At 44.0% G+C, this 15,087-nt stretch overlaps 1 protein-coding gene across 2 annotated transcripts in view; it reads right to left on the bottom strand.

The window, feature by feature from the left end:
• Positions 1-15,087, bottom strand: part of PDCD11 (programmed cell death 11) — a 42,338-nt gene that overhangs the window by 22,727 nt on the left and 4,524 nt on the right. For both annotated transcript variants that reach the window (XM_047701336.1, XM_047701337.1), the window contains exons 5-14: positions 13,861-14,022; positions 12,409-12,532; positions 11,496-11,677; positions 6,308-6,415; positions 4,532-4,738; positions 3,775-3,899; positions 3,531-3,591; positions 2,732-2,878; positions 1,193-1,444; positions 475-609 (exon numbers count right to left, since the gene is read on the bottom strand). In XM_047701336.1, coding sequence (XP_047557292.1) covers positions 475-609; positions 1,193-1,444; positions 2,732-2,878; positions 3,531-3,591; positions 3,775-3,899; positions 4,532-4,738; positions 6,308-6,415; positions 11,496-11,677; positions 12,409-12,532; positions 13,861-14,022 — 1,503 coding nt within the window. The remainder of the gene's footprint in view (positions 1-474; positions 610-1,192; positions 1,445-2,731; positions 2,879-3,530; positions 3,592-3,774; positions 3,900-4,531; positions 4,739-6,307; positions 6,416-11,495; positions 11,678-12,408; positions 12,533-13,860; positions 14,023-15,087) is intronic.

Here is a 15,087-nt window from a genome sequence, read left to right as displayed (position 1 = left end):
AACCACAACTGGCTCAGGCAGAGATAAGTCCCAGCACCAGGGATCACTGAGAGGTCAAGATCAGAGAAGTTTTCTTCCACACCCCACACCACTGCCCCCAAAGACCCGCCAGGGACCCACACACACACCAAGACCCATTTAAGTGCTCGCATCACTCCTCTCCCAAGTCCCTCTACTGAGTCTCAGGGGAAAGGCAGTATCACAGGCTGGTCCTAAAGACCAGAGAGGAAAGAGGACAACAGGACACTGCTGAATAGCTATACAAGAATGGCACCTTCCTTTCCTGGACAGCTTCCATTTGCTCTGACACACAGAAAAGAACCCTCTTTCAAGACCCTCAATTCTGTCTAGCCCTAGAACCTTATCTAGCTACCTTGATCTTTCCCTCCACAGGTCCCAGTGCCCCACGTGTCAGTGGCACCCCACTTTCTGCCATTGTCAACTGAAGTAGCTTCTCTGGAGAAGTCCAGGTACCTGTCCAAGGCTAACAGTTCTTCTTTTCTTCTGACTGTGTCCCAGATGCTCCTTCTTGGGATCACCCAACAGCTTGAAGGACAAAAGCATCCTCTCTTTGGATGGCTCACAGTTCAGCACCACAACCTTCACCACCTAGTGAGAAATCACACTTGCCTGGCTAACTCTTCCCCGCAGGCCAGCCAGGCCCTGGAGAGAGCTGCCCTCCACAAGCACTGCAGAGGGAGAGGCACGTAGACATGGGATCAGGTCAGAAAGCAATGGAGAGTAATGTACTGAAAGAGATACAGAATCCCCCTCACGTCCACCTTTCGTGGGAGAGGAAAACATGAATAAGTTTTTGATACAACCCCAAGCTTTCAAAACTTATTTTTCCTAGATAGACCCAGACTCACTAGTTTTATGGCACTGCCATCTTGTGGTGACAATGACCTCAGAACAATTTCTGATGTGAGGGCCACCAGCATGTTTGTTATAGGTAAAGACTAATTCATTTCTTCCAGGTTGTGGGGCTGAGGTCACTTAGTTTGCCAGCTTCTGCTGAAACCCCCTGAAGGTTCCTCTCAGTTCTGTTCCACATCTCCTCCACCTAGCTGGCTCCAACCCATTGCCCCACATGCCCCTTCCTTAGCCCTTAAAAAGTAGTCCTCCCACTACTCCGTCAAATCTGAGTTCATGGGGTCACCAAGGATATGGGCCTGTCCCAGGAAAGGGTTACCTGGCCAGCGTAAAAGACCCTCTCTGGGTCAGGGACATACTCGGCACTGAGCTCATGCTTGGGCACCAGTCCCTGCACATCGTTGTAGAACTTCACGATGCAGCCATAGTCCTTGACCCTGAGGATGAAGCCATGCGTCTGCAGACCAGGCTTAGCATCGGCATAGCAGGTAATGGCAGGCAGCTTGGACTCAATTAGGGTTTTCTTCAGCGTCATCATCAGCTTCTTGGCTTCAGGATCACAAAGCAAAACCTAGGGGAAGAATACTGGTTGTCATCAAGTTACCCGTTATCAAGAAAGCCATCGGACTGGTCTCTGCAACCTCTGAACCCAAAGGCCAGGGTCCTTCCTTAAGAACCTATCTCTTCTTTCCCTGCTCCCTGCTGGATGACAATCTGGGCAGTATTCACCTATTTCAAAAGTACTTCCTCCCATACGTTCCCTCCTGGGCCTGCATCCACAAGCACCGTCCCCATGCACCTCCACAGCGTCCTGGGTCAGTCCCTTCAATGCCACCTCAGCTCCCTCCCAGACCACGTGCCGTCTTGTATAACAGAATGAACGACCGAGCCAACTCACCACCTCGGTACTACTGTGTATTAGCTACTAACTGAGATCGAGAGATCCAACCATCTCTCATCCCTCAGGTCATCTCCTTAAAGGCAGAGAAATTCCTTTGTTTCTAACTTCCTGACTCCACTACTATAAAATTTTGCACCAATGGGTGATCAGTATCTTTCTCGACTCAATAATGAAATAAAACGAAAAGAAGAAAATCTAATGTTGTGAGTGCCTGCACACACCAGGCCTTGTGTTAAGTACTGTGTATCACATTTAATCTTCACAACTCTGTGAAGCTTCTCTTGGGATTCAAGACTTTGTTATAAACCACTCCAGTTTCAGCAGCTTAATTTAGATATTTCTGTGCCTAACACACCCCTTGCTCCTCTTTAAATCCTTTCTAGTTCAAGTACCACCTCTGCCAGAAATCTAGAAGATGATATGGCCATATAGACCTGCATGTGAAAACTGGTTCTGCCATTTATTAGCTATGTGACTTTGAGCGAGCTGTGTGACTTCACTTTCCTACACTTTACTTTCCCCACTGCAAGACGAGGATAACAGTACTTACTTTATGGGATCGTTTTAAGGATTAAATGACATAATGCATGTCAGGGGCTTAGGATAGCAAATGGCACAAAATACATGTTACAGGGTGGTTACTACTGATATCACCAATATTCCTGCTGGCCCAGCCCACCCTTGCCTCTCCTCTGAGATACGACCATAGCACAGAGCCTGCGCCAAACCAAGTGACAAAAAGTCGCACAGTGGCTTGCTCTCTTCATGTATTATTTTGACTCTCAATTATATTACACAACAATCAAGGGCAGAGACCCGGTTTTCTTTTCTCAATGCCAGATACAAACCACAGATGTTACATGGTCATTCTGTGGAAAAAGGCAGAAACTTCAGCTGAGAAGCATTGCTCTCTTCCCATCTGGCTTAAACCCCAAGGAGACCCTTCAGGAGGCTCACCCGGCACTTGACCTCATCCCCGATGTGGTACTTCTTTTCCGGATTCTTCATCAGGATGTCGGCCAGGTGCATGGGCGGTATCAGGCCACGGATTTGCTCGCCCACCTTCACCAGCATCCCGTATGGCTTTATGGTCAGCACTGTGCCCTAGAGAATCCAAAGAAAAGATGCCATCATGCCTCAAGAATGGCTTTTCCCCCTCTACTTCTTACAACAAAGCAGGTCACACCTCTCTTTTGAAGCCTAGCTTCCCAGGCTAACTGCCTGTTATTCCAGATGTCACAGGGTAAAGCACACACCCGCACTGATGTGAATGCAGTCTGTTTTGTTTATAGGAACCTTCGCATCTTTCTGTGGGAACATGTTCTCTGTCTACCTCACGAGCACATTCTTCGCAGGAGGGGATTCTGTCTCCTAAGGAACAAACTCTACCTATAAAGGAGATCTGCTCAACTAGGGCTAAATGGCTGGACACAAGAGGCAACTGTAAGTGACCTCATACTAACATCTCAGGAGTTCAACTAGTACAGAACTAACTTTTGCCCAAATCTAATATATAACATCAAATGCCAGGATTTATGACCTCCTGCCTCTGTGTATTTGAGTGATGCTATTAAGACCTTACCTTGAAATTAATTACATGTTACCCAAGGGAAGAAAAAGAATCTCCAGTTAAGAGGCAGGGGTAAGGAACATGACTTTGATGTGTTCATGTGAGAACTAATGAGTGGCCAGTTAACCTGTGAACTTAAGAATGTCTGAAGGTGAACGAATATCTAACGATATGCTTGAGTCTTACCTCCACCAGAGCCCCAGGTTTGATGTCATGATATCTAAGGTACTGAGCTTCAATAATGGACCTAGAACAAAAAGAAAACACAAGATTAAATAAGCCAGGACAGAGGCTACCTAAAATTCAGGGCTCCCAAAATCATGCTGGCAAGAAAGAAAATAGTCACCATGTCAGGCCAGGAGAAACTGTGAGCAAGCAACCCCAGAGAAGCACACTTCTCCAGCCCCACACGTGTCGATGACAGACTTACGTCCTAAGAGAGAGCAAGGCCAGCTCATCCATTTGGCTGTAATCAATGATTCTACACTTGTGAGTGTTCCCTGGCTTGAAGGAGTCAGCACTGAAGACGTTCTTCGAGTCGGAGAGATGGCTGAGCTACAAAGTACTAAGTGATTAACCACAAGCCAGACACAGTAGATCTGAGGCAATCAGATATGAAAACACATTGACACATTTAGCACCTACCATAAAAACACTGTTGATCGCCTATTAAAATAATTCCGCTAACTAAAACACTGCTCTTTACGGTCATAGACTGCAAGGTCAGAGAACAGTCTAGATCATGGGTCCAAAAACTATAACTCATAAGTTAGTGCCTATTTTGCAAATAAAAGTTTTACTGGAACATAGCCATGCCCCTTCATTTACATACTGTCTATGGCTGCTTTCCGGCTACAACAGAGCTGAGTGGTTAGCACAGAGATCGAATGGCCCACAAACCTGAAATATTTATTATCTGGCCCTTTCAAAACCTTTGCCAAGCTCTGGTGTGGATCTGAACTCATTCTTGTACCTACCATCGACCAGGTATCAAAGCCAGTCAGATTAATCCTAAAGAATTCTAAGAACAAACGGATATTGTTCTAATCCCTCTGCAGAGTCTGCCACACCTGGGGATACTCAAAAATAGGCAACTAATACAACGGATGTAGAAAACAGAAAAGGACCCACGTGTCCCCAGAGTCTCTCTAGTGATAAGATCCCGCTGAAAGGAAACGCTTCCTCACCCGGGCATAGGCCAGCGCCCCATCCTTCAGCCTGAAGGTGGCGCCGGCCTTGCTGATAAAGCTCTGGACAGGAACGTCATCCAGCACGGCTCCCAGATGCTGGCAAGAGAGCCGGGTGAGGGAGCGCCCCGGCTGCAGGAAGACGGGACGCAGGCTCAGCCGCACAGCCCTGGTCCGAGGATGGACACAGAGAACACAGGCCCTTACCTAGATAAGAGAAAGAGAATCATGAGCAGGAGGAGGCACACGGAATATCAGGCCCCCAGAGCAGACTTTCAGAGCTCAAGACTCCACATCTGCTGCCCAGGTTATGGAAGGAAGCAGGAATATCAACTAGGGCAATCCAAACAAAATTGGGCAAAAGTCAAACAAAATGCCCCAGAGAAACTGCGTCTAACTAAATCCATGCTCACTCAAGGCCAGGAAAACATACCAGGGTCCCCTTAACACCATGAGGCTAATAACGCATATGCGACAGAAACCATGTCCCAGCATCACTATACCAGAGACCCGCCTAAAACACACCAGGAACAGCCTGCTCTGATCACAAGGTCACAGCATGTAAAACGTCTGCATTTTGTACACAAATAGGATTGTAAGGAGAAAAAGTTACTAGAAAAAAGTTCACCAAACAGTTAATATTATCACTAAGTGCTGGGAAAACTTGTTTAGCTAAAAAACATGTCTCTGTAGAATCCGATAGCATATATTACTGTTAAAAGCAAAAAAGAAAAGAAAGAAAATCATTTTAGGATTCTATTAAAAACTCTGAATAACATATATTGGGACTTTCTTCCCAAATAGTCATGATCACTGCAGAAAATTTGGATATTTAGGTAAATGTAGGAAAATCAGCCAGTTAATCATGATTGACACCACACGGTATAATCTGCCAGTATTTTAACCAGGTGTACCATTAAAAAAATTTTTCAGGGAGACCTTGGTGGCTCAATCAGCTAAGCATCTGCTTTGGTTCAGGTCATGATCTCAGGGTCCTGGGACTGAGCTCTGCATCAGTCTCTTTGCTCAGCAGGAAGAGTCTGCTTCTCCCTCTCCCTTTACCCCTCCCTGGTTCATGCACGTGCACATGCACACTCTCTCCCTAATGAATAAAATCTTTAAAAAATTAAAAAAAATTTTGAAGTAAAAATAAAAATTTTTTCAGAGCACCTAGGTGGCTCAGTTGGTTAAGTGCCCAACTCTTCATTTCAGCTCAGGTCATAATTTCAGGGTCATGAGATTGAGCCCCACTTCGGGTTCCACACTCAGCACAGAGCCTACTTGAGATTCTCTCTCTCCCTCTCCCCTTCCCTCAGCTCACACTCACACATGCACACATTCCCTCTCTCTCTCTAAAATACATAAATAAAATCTTTTTAAAAATAAAATTTTTTTCAAAGTTGGATCTACTGTATCCATAGCGCTTATTTTAAATTGCATTTTCTGTTTAAATGCATATGTTGTTCTTTTACTTTAAATATCCTTAAACACCTTAAATGATAACAGCAAAAGATTCACTACCCACCCCCGCCAAAACCAAACTATATAAAAATAAGAAATACAAACTACAAGTTGCCTTCTTTTTCATAGATTCCTTCTCTAATCTCAATCCACAGAAATAACCGCCGTGGCTTCGTGTGGTCCTTCCAAAACACATTTCATTCCCCTCACCGCCTCTAATACCTGTACACACGCAGCCCTAGGATCTGCTCATAGCTAGCTGCAATACCAGACAGCTGATTGGGATACAACTGGAATTAAGAAAACGTTTCTTACTGCTTGATTTGAGAAATATGTTCCAGCTTTCTTGGGATCCAGGTGCATAAAGTCAACCAGGCCAGTGAAGAATGAAAGGAAGTTTAATGTAAGGCCAACTGGAGTCACCTAGAAATATACAGAACAAGAAGGAACCAAGAATGTGAGACACTGTTCATACGAAACCCTCACTGCCGTGTTTTCCACAACTGCATCTCTCTCCTCCCTCGGCTAACCCGTATCAATTCTTCTTCCTTAAAATTAAGTGCAGGACAACACCCAGCGCTATTTTTTTTAAGATTTTATTTATTTATTTGACACAGAGAGAGAGAACACAAGCAGGCAGAGTGGCAGGCAGAGGGAGAGAGAGAAGCAGGCTCCCTGATGAGCAAGGAGTCCTATGTGGGGCTCAATCCCAGGACCCTGGGATCATGACCTAAGCCGAAGGCAGGCGCTTAACTGACTGAGCCATCCAGGCATCCCCTAGCTGTTCCTTTGTTCAGTAAGCTCACCTCCCTTCTGGCATGAGAGGCATCAATCCTCCCAACTTGAGATTTCCTGATGGGATGGAGGGTCATTTTCACAAGGATCCTTTGGAAACTGCCAGCTCGATCACCTGGGCAAACTGTTGCTAACCTGGTGGTGATCTGCCCAGACCGAGAAGGCAAAACCCTAATGCCAGCAAAAGGAAGATATTGCCTGTGCTGTTTCACCCTAAGGAGCCCCCAGAAGCTAAGCAATTAGAGGTGACAAGCACCTCAAAAAAGATCAATGAGGCAGAAGACTGAAATCTGGGAAACAAAGTTAAACCCCCAGGTCCTCTCCTCAAACTACAGGGTCTATGCTTCTCCTGATTCACAGAAAATAAGAGTGATTCTCTAGGAAACTTGTACAGAGACTCAAAAGACAGGGAGAATGCAAACCCTGAAAATGTAGATTAAGAAAAATTCTGAGTATTATATACCACCTAGCTCTCAGGCCAGGATTATACCCTCCTGAGGAGAGATTAACAGATTAACAGATCCTTTCTAGAGAAATCTAACATACTAGAGAAGACTTAACACCAATGACATTGGGAGCTGCTCAAAGTCTGCTAGCTCCGGATTCTGAGCGTGAGGTCATCAACATGTCCCACTCAACTAGGTATACAAAGTGTTCCAGCACCTCACTCATACAATGACAATCAAAACAAACATTTAAGAGAGAGTACGGGGGCGCCTGGGTGGCTCAGTGGGTTAAAGCCTCTGCCTTCGGTTCGGGTCATGATCCCAGGGTGCTGGGATTGAGCCCCACATCAGGCTCTCTGCTCAGCAGGGAGCCTGCTTCCTCCTCTCACTCTCTGCCTGCCTCTCTGCCTACTTGTGATCTCTATCTATCAAATAAATAAATAAAATCTTTAAAAAAAAAAAAAAGAGAGAGTACGAAGTTAAAATTGAAGAGAGTCTCCCAGAAGGCACAATACAGAAAAATACATGCACATACCAAAACAAAGGTGAGATGAAAAAATAAGAAAATTAAAGAACTGAAACATTAAGCCTAACATCATCCAGAGTTTGAGAGAAAAAAGAAACTATATTAAAAAAAAAAAAAAGGCTGATAAGGGGCTAGTATCTAGACTATATAAAGAACTCTTACAACTTAATAATAAAAAGATAACCTAACTTTAAGATGGACAAAGAACTTTTGAATAGATATTTCTCCAAAGAAGATACACGAGTGATCGTAACACAACCGGCCCATGAAAAGATGCTTAACATTCCTAATCATCAGGGAAATGCAAATCAAAATCACAAGGAGATACCACTTCATACCCACTAGGATGGCTATAATAAAAAGCATAATAATAACTATTTGTGAAAATGGGAAGAAACTGGAACCCTTAACTGCTGATGGGAATGTAAACTGGTGCCGCCATTTTGGCTCTTCCTCTAAAAGGTCAGTTATTATATGACCAGCAGTTCTGTTCCTAAGTATATGCCTAAGAGAAATGAAAACTTACATTCACACAGAAACTTACACACCAATCTCACAGCAGCTTTACTCATAAGAGCTCAGAGCAGAAACAACCCAAATGTCCACTAACTGATGAATGCAGAAACAAAATGTGCCATCTCCACACTGTGGAATAGTATTTAGCCATAAAAAGGAATGAATCACATGCTGCATCATGCTACAACATGGATGAACCTTGAAAACATGCTAAGTGACAGAACCCGATACAAAAGGCCACATATTGTATGATACCATTTATATGAAATATCCAGAATAGACAAATCTAGAGACAAAAAGTAGAGCCAGGGGCTTACGAGAGGGAGAGATGGAGAGTAACCATCAATGTGTACAGGATCTCTTACTGGGGTAATGAAAATGTTCTGGAATCAAATAGTGGTGATGGCTGCACACCTTTATGAATACACTAAAAAATTACTGAGTTATATATTACAAGGGGTGTATCCTCCCATATGTGAATTATATGTCAATTTGAAAATAGAAAAAGAAAAAAACCAGTAATACAAGAAATTTTCTCAGAATTGAAAGATCTGCATTTCTGGATTGTAAAACAAATAAATGGAGAGAGGTCACACCAAAACACATCATCATGAAATCTTTTTTTTTTCTTTTTAAGATTTTATTTATTTGACAGAGAGATAGCACAAGTAGGCAGAGTGGCAAGCAGAGGGAAAGGGAGAAGCAGGCTCTCCTCGGAGCAGGGATCCAGATGTGGGACTAGATCCCAGGACCCTGGGATCATGACCTGAGCCGAAGGCAGCCACTTAACTGACTGAGCCACCCAGGTGCCCCATCATGAAAGCTTAAAAGGGATAACAATAAAATTCTTAAACTCTTCCAAGGGGCGCCTGGATGGCACAGTTGGTTGCGTATCTGACTCTTGCTTTCGGCTCGGGTCATGATCTTGGGTCATAGGATTGAGCCCCAAATTGGGCTCTGCACTCACTGGGCAGTATGCTAGAGATTCTTTCTTTCTCCTTCTCCCTCTGCAACTCCCCCACCTCTCACTCTCCCTCTTTAAAGTAAATAAGTAAATCTTAAAAAAAAAAAAAAAATCCTGAACTCTGCCAAAAAGAAGAAACATATACAAGAAAGAGAAATCAAAGTAGCACTAGACTTTTTAAGAGCACCAGAGGCTAGATGACAATGGCAACAGGTCTTCAAAATTCTGTTATTTTTGACAAAGAATTCTAATCCTAGCTTTACTACCAATCACATGTGAGTAAAGATATTTTCAGACATACTAGGTGTGCAGAAAAGAGTAACACAGAAAAACCCAGAATGTGATCCTCAGAAAAGCCTGCTGGCAAGGTTGGCCATTGGCTGCTGTCTGAAAATTTAGATTTTACAAATGTTCCCACAACTCCCAGAACCAAGGGGCTCTCGGCACCTGAACTGTTTGTATCAACAGCATGGTATCTGGAATTTTGGTACATGTCAGGAAGAGGGTACCTACATGAGCAGCCCCAGTAAAAACTCTTGGGCACTGACTCTCTCATGAGCTTCCCAAAGAGAGAATTACACCCTTTGTGACTCCACTGGGAAAGGACTCTTGGAAGCTTGTGCTCCTAGTGCCTTTTCCCTTTCTGATTTTGCTTGGCTTCCTTCCACTGTAATAAACCACAGTCACAAGTGTCACTATATGGAGTCCTCTGAGAGCTTCTAGAGCATCAGCAAGCCTGGGAGTGGTCTGGGGGATCCCCAGCACCCTAGGTCAGGAAATTAACCTCCCATGTATCTTACCAAGGATGCTTCTGGAGAATGCACCACACAAAAATGAGCAAGTAAACCAAAAAAGAAGAATATGTGGAATCAAAGAAGACTCCAATATAGAGAAAGAGGGGAAGGATCCCAGAAGACCAAGAAAGGAAATCCTAGGATATCAGCTCTGCAGGAATCCTACCAGAGCAACTGGTCTAGACAAGAGGAGGATAACAGTAAAAAGAGCTCTAGGTAGGTAAAAAAAAAAAAAGTAACTAAGGTTTAAACGCCTTTATGGGAAAATGCAGTATGAGGAAAATAACTACAAGATGTATTATCCCCACTCGTGCTCTCTCTCACTCTTTTTCAAATAAATAAAATCTTAGAAAAAAAAAAAAAAGCTGGGCGCCTGGGTGGCTCAGTGGGTTAAGCCTCTGCCTTCGGCTCAGGTCATGATCTCAGGGTCCTGGGATCAAGGCCTGCATTGGGCTTTCTGCTCAGCAGGGAGCCTGCTTCCCCCTCTCTCTGCCTGCCTCTCTGCCCACTTGTGAGCTCTCTCTGTCAAATAAATAAATATTTTTTTTTTTTAAAAGCTGATTATCAGCTCCAGGGGGAAAAGCTATTTGAGAAACAATCACAGTACGTTATCTAGCTCAGCAGTAAATAATATTTATATAACCATAATAATTTAAGCTCTAAATAAAGATTTAACCAAAAATTTATTATATCTCAGGAGGGTGAAGGAAGGAAAGGGAAAATTAAGAGAGCCAAATCTTCTTATTATCACCTTACCACAGTAAGAAGTTAAAACTCAATGCCTAAAATTGATAAACCAAGAGATACCAGCAGAAGCTTATTACTTAACAAATACAGAGGTAAATTTCCAAAAATAAAAGAGTGAAAGATGGAGTTAGAAGAGATGAGATAGTTCTTTGTTATAAAAGCCTTTTAATAAAAGCTTTTATAAAAAATAAAATAAATTTAAAAAAAAAAAGGCGTGACTTTTTCGGGGTGCCTGGCTGGCACCATCGGTTAAACATCCAACTCTTGATTTCAGCTTAGGTTGTGGTTTCAGGGCCCTAGAATTGAGCCCTGCATTGGGCTCTGTGCTCAACATGGAGTCTGCCTGAGATTCTCTTCTCCCTCTGTCTCTCCCCCTCCCCCAAAATAAATAAAATATTTAAAAACAAAAAACTATTTGACTTTTTCAATCAGCACTGTCCAAAAGAAACATAATCCATGTGTAACTGTAACTTCACCAGCGGTCATATTTAAAAACTACAAAGAAACAGATGAAATTTATTTTAATAATTGGTTAACCCAATACATCCAAAATATTATCATTTCAACATACGGCACTTGCTACATTTTCAGTGTGTAATAAGCCACATGCGACCAATGTCTACCCTATTGGGTAGCACAGTTTCAGACTGTGCACACGCACTACAACACAAATTATCTCTATTTTATAAAACAGTACTGATAATGAATGGTTTACCTTCTGTACCTGGGCTTTGACCACCAGTCCTGGTAGCAAGTTATTAAGGGTCCAGTTTTGCTCCTCAGTAGCAATGGCAGCAGAAACTTCAGAATGACCAATAGACAGACCAACCACTCCTCCGTTGCCTTTGACCTCCTCAATGATGCAGTGCAGGTACTGCCCCACCTTCAGTTTAGCACCTGCAAGCCCCGGCCCCAGCCCCAGCCCCCAAAAGGAAAAATACCTTCATGAGAAGGGCTCTTAACTTGGGCTCAAGCACTATCTGTAAAGATCTATGGTCTACCTGCCCAGTTACCATGTAATACCCACATTCCCAATCTCTCAGTGACCAATTAAAAGAGAGGAATAAAGTGACCCTGACTGATTTGGTATCAACACCGCTTAAAAATATGAAACTCTCGGGGTGCCTGGGTGGCTCAGTGGGTTAAGCCTCTGCCTTCGGCTCGGGTCGTGATCTCAGGGTCTTGGGATCGAGCCGCGCATTGTGCTCTCTGCTCAGCGGTGAGCCTGCTTCGCCCTCTCTCTGCCTGCCTCTCTGCCTACTTGTGATCTCTCTCTCTCTGTCAAATAAATAAATAAAATCTTAAAAAAAAAAATATATATATATATATATATGAGAAACTCTCAACAGGGCAGGAAGAGTGCTGGTTCAGAGGCCCAAAAGGCCCAAATTTCAGTGGAATCTTCTAGGTGAGAAAAGTGAAACCGGTCCATTGGATCTCAGACCCGGTCACTCACTGGCCCTTCACACACATTCCCTTTCCTATCAGCTAGGATTAACACTGATTTTAGAAAAGTCAACAGCCTTTGGAGTCACCATTCTGTCATTTTATTCACCAAATGGTATTTACACACCATCCCCACATGCACCGCCTCACTACCATGCAGAGGGCCCTCTTCCTCCCCTCACCTTTGTTCTTCTGTCGGATATACTCATGGGCTTTCTGCAGTGGCAGAAAGGCTCTGGCCCCACTAACACCAATGTCCACCACATAGCCATGGTCTTCCAGGCTGGACACAGTGCCTGTGAGCAGCTGGAGAAAGAGAAAGCATTCCCCAGAGTTCAAAAGTCAAAGGTAATGGGACACACAACAGAAATCTACTACCAAACACAAATGTTCCCACCATCAATCTTGACACATCATCCCACAATCCTCCCCCAAAGCCTCCCCCAACAACTTCGGTCCTACTTGAGGATAGAAAAGGGGAAGATATCAGCTTTCATTCTCCCAGGGTTTGAGGAATGTTATGGTTTCCAGACAGCAAGAAGTGTTATACACAGCTGAATGGAATGAAAAAGAGGGGTTTCTCCCCTAGAGAATTTTCAAAAGATAGCAAAGACTATTGTTACACAAAGAGGAGTAAACCAGATTGCCCTGCAAGGTCACTCCCAGAGCCATGACTAATCCAGAACCACTCTTCTAGCTCACCATGTCTTTTCTAAGTGTCTCCAAGACTTTAAAAAAAAAAAAAAAAAAAAATCTTGCCAGCCTCCTTTACATTTCACGGGAAGCAGCATGAAATTCAAATCTGGCTCTTACCATTTGGTCTTTGGCAAGTCATAAACCCGAGTCCATTTTACCAAATACATAAGAGGAATATCTACCTTCTGCCTCACAGGATTGCTGTGAGAATTTCTTCAGATGAAATGTCTAAAACAGCCCCTGCCAAACAGCAGGCTTCTGACATTTGTCAATTTCCTGCACCTTGGCTTACTTTTATTCCCCTTTCTGGCCAGCTTTCAGGGCCTGTCCCAAACTGGTTGCTTCTAACTAAAAGTTAAAAAATCTATTGATCTCCTTTCTCTTAATTACAAGAGCACCGAGATGAGTGTAGTTTATGAGTGTGTTTTATACCTACCAGACGTTGGGACTCAGAGAATAGGACTAACTTCTCCTGACTCTCCACAGGACTGGGAGACTCAATAGTGAGCTATCCATCAGTACAGCTGACAGACTCATTGCCCTATCTACCCTGTCTCTTGCTCTCAGAGACAAGCCCTCAAGCATTCCCCAGAGATGCCAGAAAGCCTCTAAAAACGACTTTATCTGTAAAGAACAAGTCTTGGTAAGTAAGGCACTTTGAGGGACTCCTCGCCCTGCTAAACCTCCTTGGAGGTTTGTTTTTTTTTTTTTTAATTGGCCACCAGTGAATTTTCCCTTTCGCCCCTCCAAGGTATTGTGATTAGGCTCAAGCCTTCGATTTCCATTAAGTACCTAAGCACCCTAGAGACCTTCTCCCCAGGAAAAAACCCCTGTGCATAATAGTTAAGCTGAAAGTAAAAGGTGGTCTAGATACTCCCTAGGAAACAAGGCAGGGAAAAGGCACATTGTCTGCTCCTCTTCCTTGACCCCATACGTACCATGCCAGGCTTCAGGGCCTCAGCACTTAGCACTTCATTGACATTTCTGGGGTTCAGAGATAACTTGACACTCTTTTTGCCCCTCTCTGTAATGCCCACACTGCTCACCACACACCTCACCAGCATGCCAGGTGAGAAGAGTTCAGGCAAGCCGGCCAGGTCCTGCATAAAACAAATGAGAACAATATGATACCCACTCTTCACATGAACCAACATACCACTGCCCAACCCTCGCTCTGTGGTTTCTCATCCTCAGACCCCAAAGAGCCCAAAGAGTGCATGAAGAAAGTAACCACTCGCCAAAGAAGAGGGATCTGTGGCCAAGTCACAGTCTTCAATTTCAGCGTAAGACTTCCAAATATCTCCACAGAACAGGCAAATGAAGATGACCTGTCAAGAGTCGTCTGTATTCACGTTCTCCACTCTTCATCTCCTGCTCGCCCTTTAGCTCACTGGAACTGTGTTCCACCCCTCACCCACCACTTTAACTCCCAATAAAATCGCCAGTGATCTTCATGTTGCTAAATCCAGTAACTTGTTTCGCAGTCCTTCTTATATGTGACCTTTAGAGAGCATTTAACACTGGCTGGGGCACCTGGGTGGTTTAGGCAATTGAGCGTCTGACTCTTGGTCAGCTCTGGTCGTGATCTCAGAGTTGTGGGATGGAGCCCTGCATGGGGCCTGTGCTCAGTGAGGAGTCTGCTTGAGATCCCCTCCCTCTCCTTCTGCCTTTCCCTGCTGCGCAGATGTGTGCATGTGCGCTCTCTCTCAAATAAATAAATAAATAAATAATATCTTAAAAAAAAAAAAAAAAAGTACTCAAGACTCAAGTCTTTCTCCAGGGTCAGTATTCACTTGAGGGTCCATCTTTCAGTCTCTTCTCACTTTTTCCGCTCCTTCTAGGCCCTTCTTCCCTCTTCTAGCTTCAGTTACCACCTACACAGAGTAGTCTCACACATGTATGTGTCTAGCCCAGACTACTCTGAGCTCTGAAATCACCTGTCTACTGGATGTCTCAACTGTTCCTCAAATTCAACACACCAAAAAATAAAATCGTAATCATCTCTCCCAACCCAGGTCCTCTCTCAGGGTTTCTATCTCAGAATGGCAAGGCTGACCATCAACTCACACACAACAGAAGATTAGGATTTATCCCCCTTATCAAATCCATCAGTGGGCACTGACTTGACCTCCTCGGTAGGTAAACCCTAAACACAGCCTGCTGTC

This window comes from Lutra lutra, chromosome 14 (assembly GCF_902655055.1).
Source record: "Lutra lutra chromosome 14, mLutLut1.2, whole genome shotgun sequence".
Lineage (NCBI taxonomy): Eukaryota > Metazoa > Chordata > Mammalia > Carnivora > Mustelidae > Lutra > Lutra lutra.
Note: the sequence above shows the minus strand (reverse complement) of the source record. Positions and strands in the feature narration are given on the sequence as shown.